The sequence below is a fragment of the Geotrypetes seraphini genome, chromosome 11 (genome assembly GCF_902459505.1).
Source record: "Geotrypetes seraphini chromosome 11, aGeoSer1.1, whole genome shotgun sequence".
NCBI lineage: Eukaryota > Metazoa > Chordata > Amphibia > Gymnophiona > Dermophiidae > Geotrypetes > Geotrypetes seraphini.
Genome location: NC_047094.1, coordinates 60,328,600 through 60,341,467, shown reverse-complemented (window position 1 = coordinate 60,341,467; position 12,868 = coordinate 60,328,600). Strand labels below are relative to the sequence as shown.

Sequence of the window (12,868 nt, the reverse complement as noted above, 5' to 3'; positions counted from 1 at the left end):
CTTTAAAAAGATAGACTGAGAAAATGTTTTCCAACCCTATGCACAAACTATTTTTTCACTCAATGTCCAATTAAACTGCAGTACTTGCTGCCAAAGGATGCTATAAAAACGCATATAGTTAATGGGTCAAATAGGACTTTGAAAAAATTCCTGGAAAAATAGTTACTAACTAGGCAGACTTGGAAAAAGTCACTTTCACTAAGAAATAATCTCTCTCTCTATATATATATCTATCTATCTCTCTATCTATATATATGATTGCATATGTTATGGGAGGGTTGGGAGGGAGGGGATTAAATTTAAAAATTTTATGTATTATTGTTAAATGATAGATATTCAAGTGATATATTAAAATTTAATTTGTCAATTATTTATACACTTGATGCATGTTGCAAAATGAGTAAATAATTAAAAAATAAAAAAATTCCTGGAAAAATAGTTACTAACTAGGCAGATTTGGAAAAAGTCACTTTATCTTTGGGAAAAAGTCACTTTATCTTTGGGACAAAGTAACAAGTGTCAAAACTCAGAATGTGAGCCCACTAGGGACAGAGAAAGTTACTTGCAATCCAAGGTTTTATTGTATTTCAACTCTAAGCACTTGGAAACTAGATGCGGATAGAGGTTTCTGCCAGTTAGATAACTGGAGGTCTTGCAGAATTTGATGTACTGGTAGAGCGACCAGTTCCTTTATTGGGGTCTTACAGGACTGAAGAATGGCCTGAAAATCCTTACAGCCTATAGGCGTGGCTCTTTGACTAAGACTCAGTAGGGAAGATACTTTTTGTAGAAATTTTGGATATGAATATTCCTCTGTTGGAACTGGCTGTAAAGAGTGGAATGGTTGCTCAGGCTGTGAAAGAGGGATCATACCAGGATCTGACCAGTCCAGAAGAGATGGAGTCAGTCCCCTGTATTGGAGAAGAACAGATAGGAGTACAGGGTACCCAGTTTGCATCTGTAGATGGTGGTAATGGGCAAAAGAGACTAGAGTCCCCTGAGAGCTAGAGCTCCACACAGGCTGAGCACTGCTGGAGCTCTAATACTGGAGGATTAGAAGAAGATTTTTGGAGAGACCTCCCAGGAAAGGGACTTGGGAGTTCTGATCGACAAGTCAATGAAGCCATCCACACAATGTGCGGCGGCGGCGAAAAGGGCAAACAGAATGCTAGGAATGATTAAGAAGAGGATCACGAACAGGTCAGAGAAGGTTATCATGCCACTGTACTGGGCCATGGTGCGCCCTCACCTGGAGTACTGCGTCCTGCACTGGTCGCCGTACATGAAGAAGGACATATTAATACTTGAAAGGGTCCAGAGAAGAGCAACTAAGATGGTTAAGGGGTTGGAGGAGCTGCCGTACGTTGACAGATTAGAGAAACTGGGCCTCTTCTCCCTGGAACAGAGGAGATTGAGAGGGGACATGATCGAAACATTCAAGATACTGAAGGGAATAGACTTAGTAGATAAGGACAGTTGTTCACCCTCTCCAAGATAGGGAGAACAAGAGGGCACTCTTTAAAGTTGAAAGGGGATAGATTCCGTACAAACGTAAGGAAGTTCTTCTTCACCAAGAGTGGTGGAAAACTGGAACGCTCTCCTGGAGGCTATCGTAGGGGAAAACAATCTCCAGGGATTCAAGACCAAGTTAGGCAAGTTCCTACTGAACAAGGTCATACGCTATTAAGGCTAGTCTCAATTAGGGCACTGGTCTTTGACCAAAAGGCCACCGCGTGAGCGGATTGCTGGGCGCGATGGACCACTGGTCTGACCCAACAGCGGCATCTCTTATGTTCTTATGAGTAAAATTGAACTTTCCTGCATAAAACGTTGAAACAGGAAAAAATTAGAGATACTTTGAGTAGAATCTGAGCCCTGTTCTGGCTGAGTACTAGGCAGAGAGGGGCATTTAGCTGGAGAATGGTCCTGAGGGAGATCTCAGAGAGAACGTGAACTTGCAGGCCTTGAGCATGCGCAGATGCTCAAGGCCCAGCACAGAAGAGGAGGCCGATCTTCGGACACCGGCACCAATGCACAGGACATGCCGGTGCCGAGGCCAAGCTGAAAGTAAGAAGCGGGTTCAGGTGTGTCTGGGGGACTTCAGGTCGTGGGGGGGGAGGGGGGCTCGTAAATCGAGCCACACTCGGTTTCCAAGGCGTCGATTTTGCGAATGTTTTGCTCGTCTTACAAAACACTCGCAAACCGGTGCACTCGTAAACCAAGGTACCACTATATATATGGGCTTTTTAAAAAGAGAACTTTTTTCCCCCGGTTGGGTGAAAGTTCTATTCCTCTTTTTCTTTTTTACTATGGGTAAACTGTTATTAGAAACTATTTAAGAATGTTATCTCCTTTTTTTTTTTCTGAAGAGAGGGGAGAGCTGCGACCTGTCTGAAGGAAAAAAACCTAACACACTGAGGGGAGGGGGCTGTAAGTGTAAGGATTCTTGCACATGCCCAGTAAGCTTAAAAGCTAATACTGGCATTCAGGCTCAGTCAGAGGACTTCACCAACAAGTGTGCATGCATATTCTTTGCTTGTCTCTGGAGAAGTTTCTATACAGTTGAACATAGCAGTTAAGGAATTTTCCCTTTCAAACTAAGTCAACCCCTGTACTCAACTCTCCTCTCCCACTCAAAACTACCCTGCAGCCTTGAACAGAGCAGGAGAGCAGGAAAATCGCTCCTGCTCTGTGCACCGGCTGGCTACCCAAAAGGAATATAGGGGAGGTGGAATCAGCCAGCGGCCTCGAACGGAGCAGGAGGGCAGGATGATCGCTCCTGCTCCATACACTGGCTGGCCACATGGGACCCGAAATGTACTTGGGAGAGGAGGGACGGAGGTGTGGATGTCCAATTTTGGCAGGAACAGGATACAGAAGGGATTCCTCCTGTCCCACCCACCGAGGAGGCAGACGGGAGGGTTTAGATTCAGCTGGGACGGGAAACAGGTGTTGTGGCAGGCCCTGTGGAGGCCTGCAATAGGTCTAGGAGAGGGGTGGGTAGGGGATGGCCCAAATATAAGCCGAGACCCCTATTTTTGGGCCATTTTTTGGCTCAAAAATTTTGGTTTATATATGAGTATATACAGTACCTCTCTCTTTAGATACCTTATCGTCACTGGAACCGAACACAGGTTACAGTTTTTTTTGCAAGGTACTCTCCAAATGCAAGATAGTGGCAAGTTACAGATATCCCTAGAAGAGTAAAGATTTCCCTGTACCTTCTCTTCCTTTCCAAACTAGGGGGCATCAGCTAAAACAAAAGTGAAGTCCAAATTTCCTCCTGGGCAGTTTTAACTGTTACACAATCAAATTGGCTTAATGAAGTACAACCCATTTTTTATTGCAACAACATTCTGCCAACAGATTTTGTTCTCTAACGTACTGCAGCAGTGTCACCTAGGGTAACATTTACAGAATCAAATTTTGATGCCCCCTTCATCACTCAGAATATGACCACTAGCCAAGCAGTCTAATACCTGGCATTCACTTTGATCATAAATAATGTGTACACTAACAGCTTTATTGAAACACTGTTCAGGACAGGGGGGACAGCTGAGAATAGCTCAGGCTGCTTAGACCTGCAACACATTACAGATGCTGCAAGAAATTTCAATAAAGAGATTAAATGTTATACTGTTAACCAGGATAAATATATTCTTGAAATCACTTTCTAGGAAAAGGGGAAAAGCCAGAGATCCTAGGCAGCCTGATGTAACATCAGGAAAAGTGCTGTGAACTACAGGATGATGCAAGATTGTTCTGGTACTGCATGGGTGAAAGTACAGATCACCTTCAATACACATTTATTCAGCTGGGTTATACTATTCAACAGTTAACCAGCCTGGAAGTCTGGTGGTGAGGATGAAAATAAAAGATGTATCACTACTTAGCTAAAATGAGTTGACCTCAGTGGGAAAACTGAGACGTATCAGAGCCATTACAAGTGATCTCTAATGTCTTACCCACGTGCTTTCCTCATACCACCAGATGACTCCCAAGAGGTATGCTTATCAAGCTGACTGTAATATGAGGATAGTAAAACTCAGTAATGATTCAAAGGCACAATACTACATTTCTACATAGGAAGAATGCATACTTTTCAGCACTTAAGGATGACACTACACCCTTGAAAATCCTGTTCAAAATCTTCTAATATAGACAGCTGTTCTCCTAAAAAGAGTCCATAAAACTGCTAAAGAGTATGTATGTTTTGCAGGTCTGTGGAAGTCCTGATTATACTCAAAAGTGGCACCATTGCTTTATCACCACTGAAGTGCATCAACCCTCTTGTTTACCTGTAGCTGTGTTTGTCACTCCATTTACAGTCCCTTCCACATCAGTCTCATCTTCGGCATAACTCATCATTAGAGCTCGTTGCCTATCTGTCAGATGTCTGCAGAATAAAGCATAGGGATCATTCTAATCAGAAGAAAGCAACAACTATTGTCATAGTGTCACAAACTTTAGTGCACTACAAGCTAACCTTTGAAAGGAGCCACTGTATGTTAGGTCTCTAGGAGGTGATGGAGTTCAAAAATGGATGGGACAAATACATTCTCTTAATGGCAAGAAGATGAAAGTCAAGCACTGAGCATCTCATCTCAAAAGAAGGGGAATTACTTATGCACTTCAAAGGTGGTGGGGGTAACCTGCAAGAACAGCAGCTAGAATCTTAATCCCTTTAAAGCGCAAACTAGAGAGACCATTTTGGTCTTGGCTGGGAGGGTGTAGATGGGCTGGAGTAAGTCTTAACAGAGATTTCGGCAGTTGGAACCCAAGCACAGTACCGGGTAAAGCTTTGGATTCTCGCCCAGAAATAGCTAAGAAGAAAAAAAAAAAATTTAAATTGAATCAGGTTGGGCAGACTGGATGGACCATTCGGGTCTTTATCTGCCGTCATCTACTATGTTACTATGTTACTATATCTACCAATACTGTTTCTATATTAACTTTTTTCTTCAAATGAAGCCTCTGCACCAAATCACATGCAGTTCTGCTCACTGCTGCCTCCAGTACAACTGGAGGAATGAAAGATTACCATATATACTCGAATATAAGTTGAGACCCCCCCCATTTTCTCCCAAAAAAGGAGGAAAAATGGTTTCAAGTTTATTTACATTTGATGTATCGCTTATTACAATATCTAAGCGATGTACAATTTAAAAACCAACAGATTGTGGTAATACATATAGTTTATCTAAGTTATACAATTAACAAAACAATTTGGACAAACATGAATAGGTAGGAAGGAAGGGGAAAGTTACAATTGCATTGTTTGTTATAATTTACATAAAATGGAAAATACAATAGGTATAAATGGGATAAGGCAAGAAGAAAATATTAGAAAGATATAAAAATCTAAAGTAGGTCATATCATAAATCAAATGCATCTTGAAATAAATAAGTTTTTAGCAATTTTTTAAAAGAGATAAGATCTTTTTCATTTTTGATAAAATTTGGAAGAGAGTTCCACAGTGAAGGGGCCACCACTGAGAACATATCATTACGTCTAGTGCCGATTATTCTTAATGAAGGGACTCATGAAGGTTGACTCGAATATAAGTTGGGTGGCTTAATATTCAAGTGGTCTGCCAGGTTCTGCACCCAGCCCCCTTCCTTCCCTGTCAGGCTCTGCGCCCAGCCCCCTACCCTCCCTCCCGTCAAACTCTGCACTGAGGAACCCTCCCTCCCAGGCTCTGCACCCTGTCCCCCCTCCCTGTCCTGTCCGTCGTACCTCCTTTGCTGATCCCTGGTGGTCCGGAGGTGCAGGAGGTAGGAGCGAGCTTTTTGCACTCCTGTCTCACTGCTAACCCAGTCAGTCGGTGGCTACTGCGAGTTCTGGTTTTCTTCAGCTGCTGAGCGGCACCAAGCAGGAGCATGCTTTGGTGCTGCTGCTCAGCGCTGAGCAACTTCCTGACTGGTTCCTGCAAATTCAATGCCACTCAGCGGCTGAAGTAAATCAGAACTCGTAGCAGCCATCGACCGACCAGGTTAGCAGCGGGACAGGAGCGCAGAAAGCTCGCTCCTGCCCGCTGCACCTCTGGACCACCAGGGATCGGCAGAGGAGGTATGATGGACAGGGCAGGGAGGGGGGTAGGGTGCAGAGCCTGGTGGCAGCCTGCAATGTCTGGGAGGGGGGCACTGGCCCGAATATAAACTGAGAAACCCGTTTTTGGGCCAATTTTTTGGCCCCCAAATCCTGGTTTATATTCGAGTATAGACGGTAGGTTCTTCTTACCTTTGCTAATCTTCTTTCTTGTAAATCCACGCTCTATTCCTGGACTAATGGGAGATTTGCTAGCTGGTTCTCTTTGCATACTTTCACCAAGTTTATAGGATCGATGTGGCGGCCAAACAGGTTATTTTCCTATAGTTGCCAGACAGCTTGTAGCAAGCCTCAAACAAACAATGGTTTGAGCCCCTCCCCTCTTACCTCAGCCCCTCCCCTCTTACCCCCAGGAATCCAGTTTATAATAAAGCAGCCAGAAACACTTGTAGAGGACAAACGAGAAGGGTATGGGAATACAAGGTCTGTTCAAAAAGTTCTAGGATAATTTAAATTGCATGCCAATGTGAAGTTTTTTGAGACGCGCTAGGCAGCATTGAGTAGCTTGAAACCTCACGAATAATCTTTTTCCGTTTATTACGTTTTCGTCTTCAAGCTACAGCACTTTTTGTTAAAGTATATTTTCATGATCAGCTATTTTTCATCTTGTGTGACCTCAATGAGCAGTGCTACAGTGTGTAGCTCTGTTTTAAATTGGGTAAGACCACTACAGAAACTTATGAAATTTTATTTGTTTTATTAATTTAAAATATTTATAATCCACTTAAAGCCTAATTGGCTCACAAACATACATAATATAGAAAGACATAACTTATCTCCCAATAATATAAAACAAAATAAAACAATAAAAATAAAACAAATTAAAAAGTAAGAGTTGAAAGTGGCTTATGTTTTTAAAGATTGGAAGAGAGCATCCACAAGTGGAGAGATTGTCTCAACAAAGGAGTTACTGTAATGTGTTGAGAGAGTGGATCGGCAGCTTGCTGCCACTGAGATGCCAGGGTCCACTGAGGTATGTGAAGGTGAAGTCTGGCAAAAGGAGTCACGTGAACGGTAGAGGCCACGTGACCGAGTAGAATCATCATTTGTCTCGCTGAAATTGATGCGAGAGAAGTCTCTTGATGGCAAAGGCAAATAAGTGGTTGAGGGAAGAACGCTTTGAGCCGGACAGTGTCCAGAATGGCCCCAATGAATTGAAGAGTTTGAGAAGGGTGCAACTGGGATTTTGGAAAATTGACTTCGAACCCCAGACATTGGAGGGACATAATAGTCTGTCGGGTCGCTGCAATAACCCATTGTTGAGAGGGGACTTTGATGAGCCAGTCATCCAGGTATGGAAAAACCTGAAGACCCTGGGTGCAGAGGGTTGCAGCCACCACCACCAGACACTTTGTGAAAACTCTGGGGGATGAGGCGAGTCCAAAAGGAAGAACTCTGTATTGAAGATGAAGATTCCCCACCCGAAATCTTAAGTATCTGTGAGAGGCTGGATGGATTGGGATATGAGTGTAAGCCTCTTTGAGATCCAGAGAGCATAACCAATCCTCCTGATCCATCAGGGGATACAAAATTGGTAAAGAAAGCATCCGAAACTTCTCTTTGACTAGAAACTTGTTGAGGACTCTGAGGTCCAGAATGGGTCGCAAATCCCCCGTCTTCTTTGGGACTAGAAAATAATGGGAGTAAAATCCCGTGTCCCGTTGGTTCAAGGGAACTTCCTCAACCGCTCAAAGGCGAAGAAGAGCCTGAGCTTCCTGAAGAAGGGGAAGTTGTGACGAACTGGAAGGAAACTCTCTTGGAGGGATTTCTGGAGGTACTTTAAAAAAGTGAAGTGAGTATCCCTTCCTGAGGATGTTGAGAACCCAGAGATCTGAGGTGATCAGCTCCCACTGGTGATAAAAATGGTGAAGTCAACCTCCAATGGGCAGAAGAGAAGTCTGATGGAGGGAGACTGGTCTGCCGGTTTAGACGCAGCAGGAGTCTGAGGTTTCTACTGCTGTTGCTGCTGCGGTGGACGTCTAGGCGGAGGCCTGGAGAAAGCTGGTGTCGTTTTTTTTGAGGATAACGACGTGGTGGAGGCTTGTAAGGCCGAGCAGGAGGAGTTTTAGGCTTCGGTTGAATCAAGGAGGCAAAGGAGCACTCATGTTCAGAGAGACGCTTAGTAGCAGCCTCTACGGAATCATCAAACAGTTTAGTCCCTTGGCAAAGCAAGTTCGCCAGACGATCCTGTAAATTAGGGTCTATGACCACAATGCGGAGCCAAGCGAGGCGACGCATAGCCACCGCAAAGGCAGAAACTCTGGATGAGAGCTCAAAGGCATTGTACGTGGCTTGCAGCATGAAGAGTCGAAGTTATGACAGAGTACAAATAATTTGTTTGAACTCAGGAAGACACTGCTCCTCAAGAGCCGGGAAAAACAAGCATTATTTTGAGGAAGTGATTAAAATAAGCAGTGAAAATGTAATTGTAGTTGAGAATTCTATTAGCCATCATGGAATTTTGATAGAGCCTGCGGCCAAACTTGTCCATGGTACGGCCCTCCTTGCCTGAAGGAACCGCAGCATAGATTTTAGATGGTTGAGCTTTCTTTAAGGAAGATTCCACAACTAAGGACTGGTGAGATAATTGGGATTTTTCAAACCCCTTACAAGGGATGGTGCAATACCTGGACTCCAGTTTAGAAGGTATAGCTGTAATAGAGTAAGGAGTTTCCATATTCCTAAGGAAAGTTTGTTTTAAGACAGGAGTCATGGGAAGCCTCAATGTCTCCTTGGGTGGATGAGGTAACTCCATGTCGACTAAGTACTCAGGAGTGTACTTAGAGTCAGAGTGGAGATCCAACTGAAGAGCTTTCCTCATGTCAAAGACAAATTTTGCAAATGAGGCAGACTTGGAGATAGGCAGTTCCTCTGGAGAAGAAGAGCGAGACTTAGGAGCTGCAGAATAGGAGAAGCCTCTCTGGAATATTGAGGAGGCTCAGAGTATAGCATCATGGTCACCGAGGAAGATCCACTACCTTGCACTTGAGAAGCCTCAATGGTGAAGTCCCCGGGGTCCGAGGAACAGAATGGGTCGAGGCAGGAGGAGAAATCTCCCTTGGAGGCGGTCTCGATGGAGGAGTCTTCGTCCTGGACAGGTTTCGAGGAGAAGCAGCAGGTGTAGAAGCTTTACGAGACCGAGACTTATGCTTAGGTTTTGAAGGAGTCTCGACAGCCTTTGATAAACAAGGCATAGAAGACTCAGTACTGGGAGGAGGAGAGCCCTTGTGCTTGAAAGAAGAGTCCTGACTCCGCTTGGTAGCAAGATGCCTCAAATGCCTCGAGTGATGCCTCGATCGAAGTTCAGGAGACTCTGTCCCAGGAGGCGAAGAGTCACTTCCGAGGCTTGTCTCGAGGTGCTTCAGGAGGAGGCTCAGGCTGGCTCATAGGAAACAGAGTCGAGGCCGGGAGAAGTTGAGCCATGACCGAGGAAATCTGAGTGGTCAGAATGGCTTTCAATATGTCCTCGAACATAGGCACCGAGACAAAAGGATCAGGTCTCGAAGGTGCAGCAGTGCACTCCAAAGAGGGTGACCTCGAGGATGAGTATTCCCTATGTTTGGAGGCACGCTTAGCTGGAGGCACGGCCTGGGAAGCCTGAGACTCTGGAGGCTTCTTAGGAAGGGTACCTGAAGGAGACTTACCCACAGATGAAGACTTAGAAGGGACTGCAGTCGAGGCCTTCGAGGCTGAAGTTGTCGAGGTTGAGGCCTTGGTCGAGGCAACCACGGATGTCGGGGTCTTGGAAGTCGATGCCGTCCCCAAAGCTGAGGTCGAGACCCTCTCAGCAGACTGCTCCATAGTGCCAAATAGTTGAAGAATTTTAGCACAGCGGCTGCGAAGGGCTTGAGGTTGAAGGGTAGCACAGCGCAAACAAGAGTCAGGGCAATGTTTGGGACCCAGGCAAACAATACACCAACGATGAGGGTCGGTGATTGAAATTACCTTGCCGCACTGGCTACACTTTTTGAACCCAGTAAGAGGCCGGGACATAGAAAAGAAAGAAAATAACAAAGCCGTGGTGCGAGAAGGCAACAAAGAGCTGCAGAACTGAAGTGAACTTAGGTACCTCACAGGAGACGCACGCCCTAACTCGAACGGGAAGGCACTCGTGCATGCGCAATGCAGCACTTATAAGCTCTTAAAAGATCTTCAAGCACGTCTGCTTGCGAGGCTGTCCGCTGCGGGACTCCGTCGGTGACGTCACCCACATATTGAGAATATGCTGCCTGCTTGTCCTGGGATAATACAGAAATCCAGACAAATCGGCGAATCAACAACTCACAGGGCAGGATCCAGGAATAGAGCGTGAATTTACAAGAAATAAGATTAGAAGAGGGCAAAAGTAAGAACCTAATCTTTTGTTCTTGTACAATCCTGCTCTATTCCTGGACTAGTGGGACGTAACAGAGCAGTCTCAGACAGTCAGGGTGGGACTGATGAGCCTGCCGCCAAAATGGAGAAGCCAAAAGCAGCATCCTGTTTGGCTGCCACATCGATCCAGTAAAACTTGGTGAAAGTATGCAAAGAGGACCTGGTAGCAGCAGGAACAGAACGGGATTGTACAAGAAACAAACATTATCAATACCAATTTCACTCTCTCTACCACAAACATGCCTGTGCAGCGAGATAATCTTGTCTCAACACAGAGTCAGGTTCAAAGGAGGTCCCCTTGTTTCTGGGCTTAAGGAAATCTAATGCCAGGGCTATCTACTTTTCAATGAAAGACACCCCCCAGTGACCCCTTCTAAGCCTTCAGTCCCTGGATAAAATCAGAGCTATAGCTAGGGTAGTTTGCTATTTCCTCAATTTACTTTTCAGCTTCACCTTACTGGAAGGTTACAACAAGCAGCAAGCACTGCTGTCTAGCGGCCACCATCTTACTCCACACACTCTCTCTCCTCATGTCTGCTCCTCTTCAGTCAAGTGTAATATGTAGAAGCTAATAAAGATAAAGGTGGAATATTTCTGTTCTGTGTTCAAAGCTGAAGGGCTGGAACCATGTCCACCCTGCAGTCTTGCGCATCCTTCAGCATATCACCTTCGCTTAGAACAGTATCCCTGGTGACCTGAACTGCCAAATTCAACTTTGGCTGGTCAAAGAGCTGCTGGAATTCAGGGTATAAAACTCAGACATGGCCCTAGCAACCCACAAGGAACTGCCAAATTCAACTTTGGCTGGTCAAAGAGCTGCTGGAATTCAGGGTATAAAACTCAGACATGGCCCTAGCAACCCACAAGGACCCCCTCTGGGGTCTCCCCCTGTTCTGTGACCAAGGCATTAATGTCCAGATCACTGTTCTTCAACCGCCGGTCTGCAGATTGGTGCCGGTCCGTGCAGGGCCAGAAAGATTAAAGTAACCATAGGTCCGTTTTCAGACCTCCTGTCCCGTTGTACCCACACACAGCTTCGGGACAGTGTCTCAAAACTGTGCTTGGGGACAACGGGACAGGCGATCATTTCCTGTCCCTCCCTTCTTCCTTTCCCTGTTTCCCCTTCTCTTACCGCCCTGCGGCTGCTGCTAAAGCCAACAAGAAGTCTTCTTTCCAACATCAATTCTGACGTCGGAGAGGACATTCTGGGCCAGCCAATCGCTGCCTGTCTGGCCCAGAATGTCCTCTCCGACGTCAGAATTGACGTCGGAAAGAAGACTTCTTGTCTGCTTTAGCAGCAGCCGCAGGGCGGTAAGAGAAGGGGAAAGGAAGGAGGGAGGCTTTTTTTTTTTTTTTGCGGGGCAGTGAGGGAAGGAGGTAGGCAGGCAAGCAGGCTGGCTTTGGCCAGGGAGGGAGGGAGAGAGGTAGACAGGCAGGCAGGCTGGCTTCGGGGGTGGGGGTTGGACAAAGTGTAGAAGGCAGTGAGAGGGACATAGGAAAGAGGCACTGGGGGCACTAAAGAGATATGAAGGAGGCACTGAGGGCACTAAAGACATGGGAAGGAGGCACTAAAGACAGGAAGGGGCACTAAGGACATGGGAAGGAGGCACTAAAGACAGGAAGGGGCACTAAGGACATGGGAAGGAGGCACTAAAGACAGGAAGGGGCACAAAACACAGGAACGGGCACTAAGGACATGGGAAGGAGGCACTAAAGACAGGAAGGGGCACTAAAGACAGGAACGGGCACTAAAGACATGGGAAGGAGGCACTGGGGGCACTAAAGACATGGGAAGGAGGCACTGGGGGCACTAAAGACAGGAAGGGGTACTAAGGACATGGGAAGGAGGCACCGGGGGCACTGAAGATATGGGAAGGAAGCACTGGGGGCACTAAGGACATGGGAATGAGGCACTGGGGGCACTAAAGACATGGGAAGGAGGCACCAGGGGCACTAAGGACATAGAAAGGAAAGAGTGAGGGAATAGAAAGGGACAATTCTTGTGCCCGAGTGCAGAAAGAAAGAAATGAAAGAAAGGATACACAGACAGAAGGAAACACAACCAGAGACTCATGAAATCACCAGCAAAGGTAGAAAAAATGATTTTATTTTCAATTTAGTGATCAAAACGTGTCAGTTTTGAAAATTTATATCTGCTGTCTATATTTTGCACTATATTTGTTTATTTTTCTATAGTTACTGAGGTGACCGAGCTTGCGGAGATGAAGTGGAAATGGGATTTTAAAATTTTAGTCCTAGTAGTTTGCCAGTCCACAAAATAATTATTTTATTTCTGCCAGTCCACGGGTGTAAAAAGGTTGAAAAACACTGTCCCAGATGACCTGGAAAGGAGGAAGTATGGTCATTAATGCTGCTCATGACCAT

General features: G+C 45.5%; 1 protein-coding gene across 3 annotated transcripts in view; it reads right to left on the bottom strand.

Moving 5' to 3' along the window:
• The window catches only part of DNAJA3 (DnaJ heat shock protein family (Hsp40) member A3), a 78,825-nt gene that overhangs the window by 16,743 nt on the left and 49,214 nt on the right, over positions 1-12,868 (bottom strand). For all 3 annotated transcript variants that reach the window (XM_033962741.1, XM_033962743.1, XM_033962742.1), the window contains exon 10: positions 4,299-4,396. In XM_033962741.1, coding sequence (XP_033818632.1) covers positions 4,299-4,396 — 98 coding nt within the window. The remainder of the gene's footprint in view (positions 1-4,298; positions 4,397-12,868) is intronic.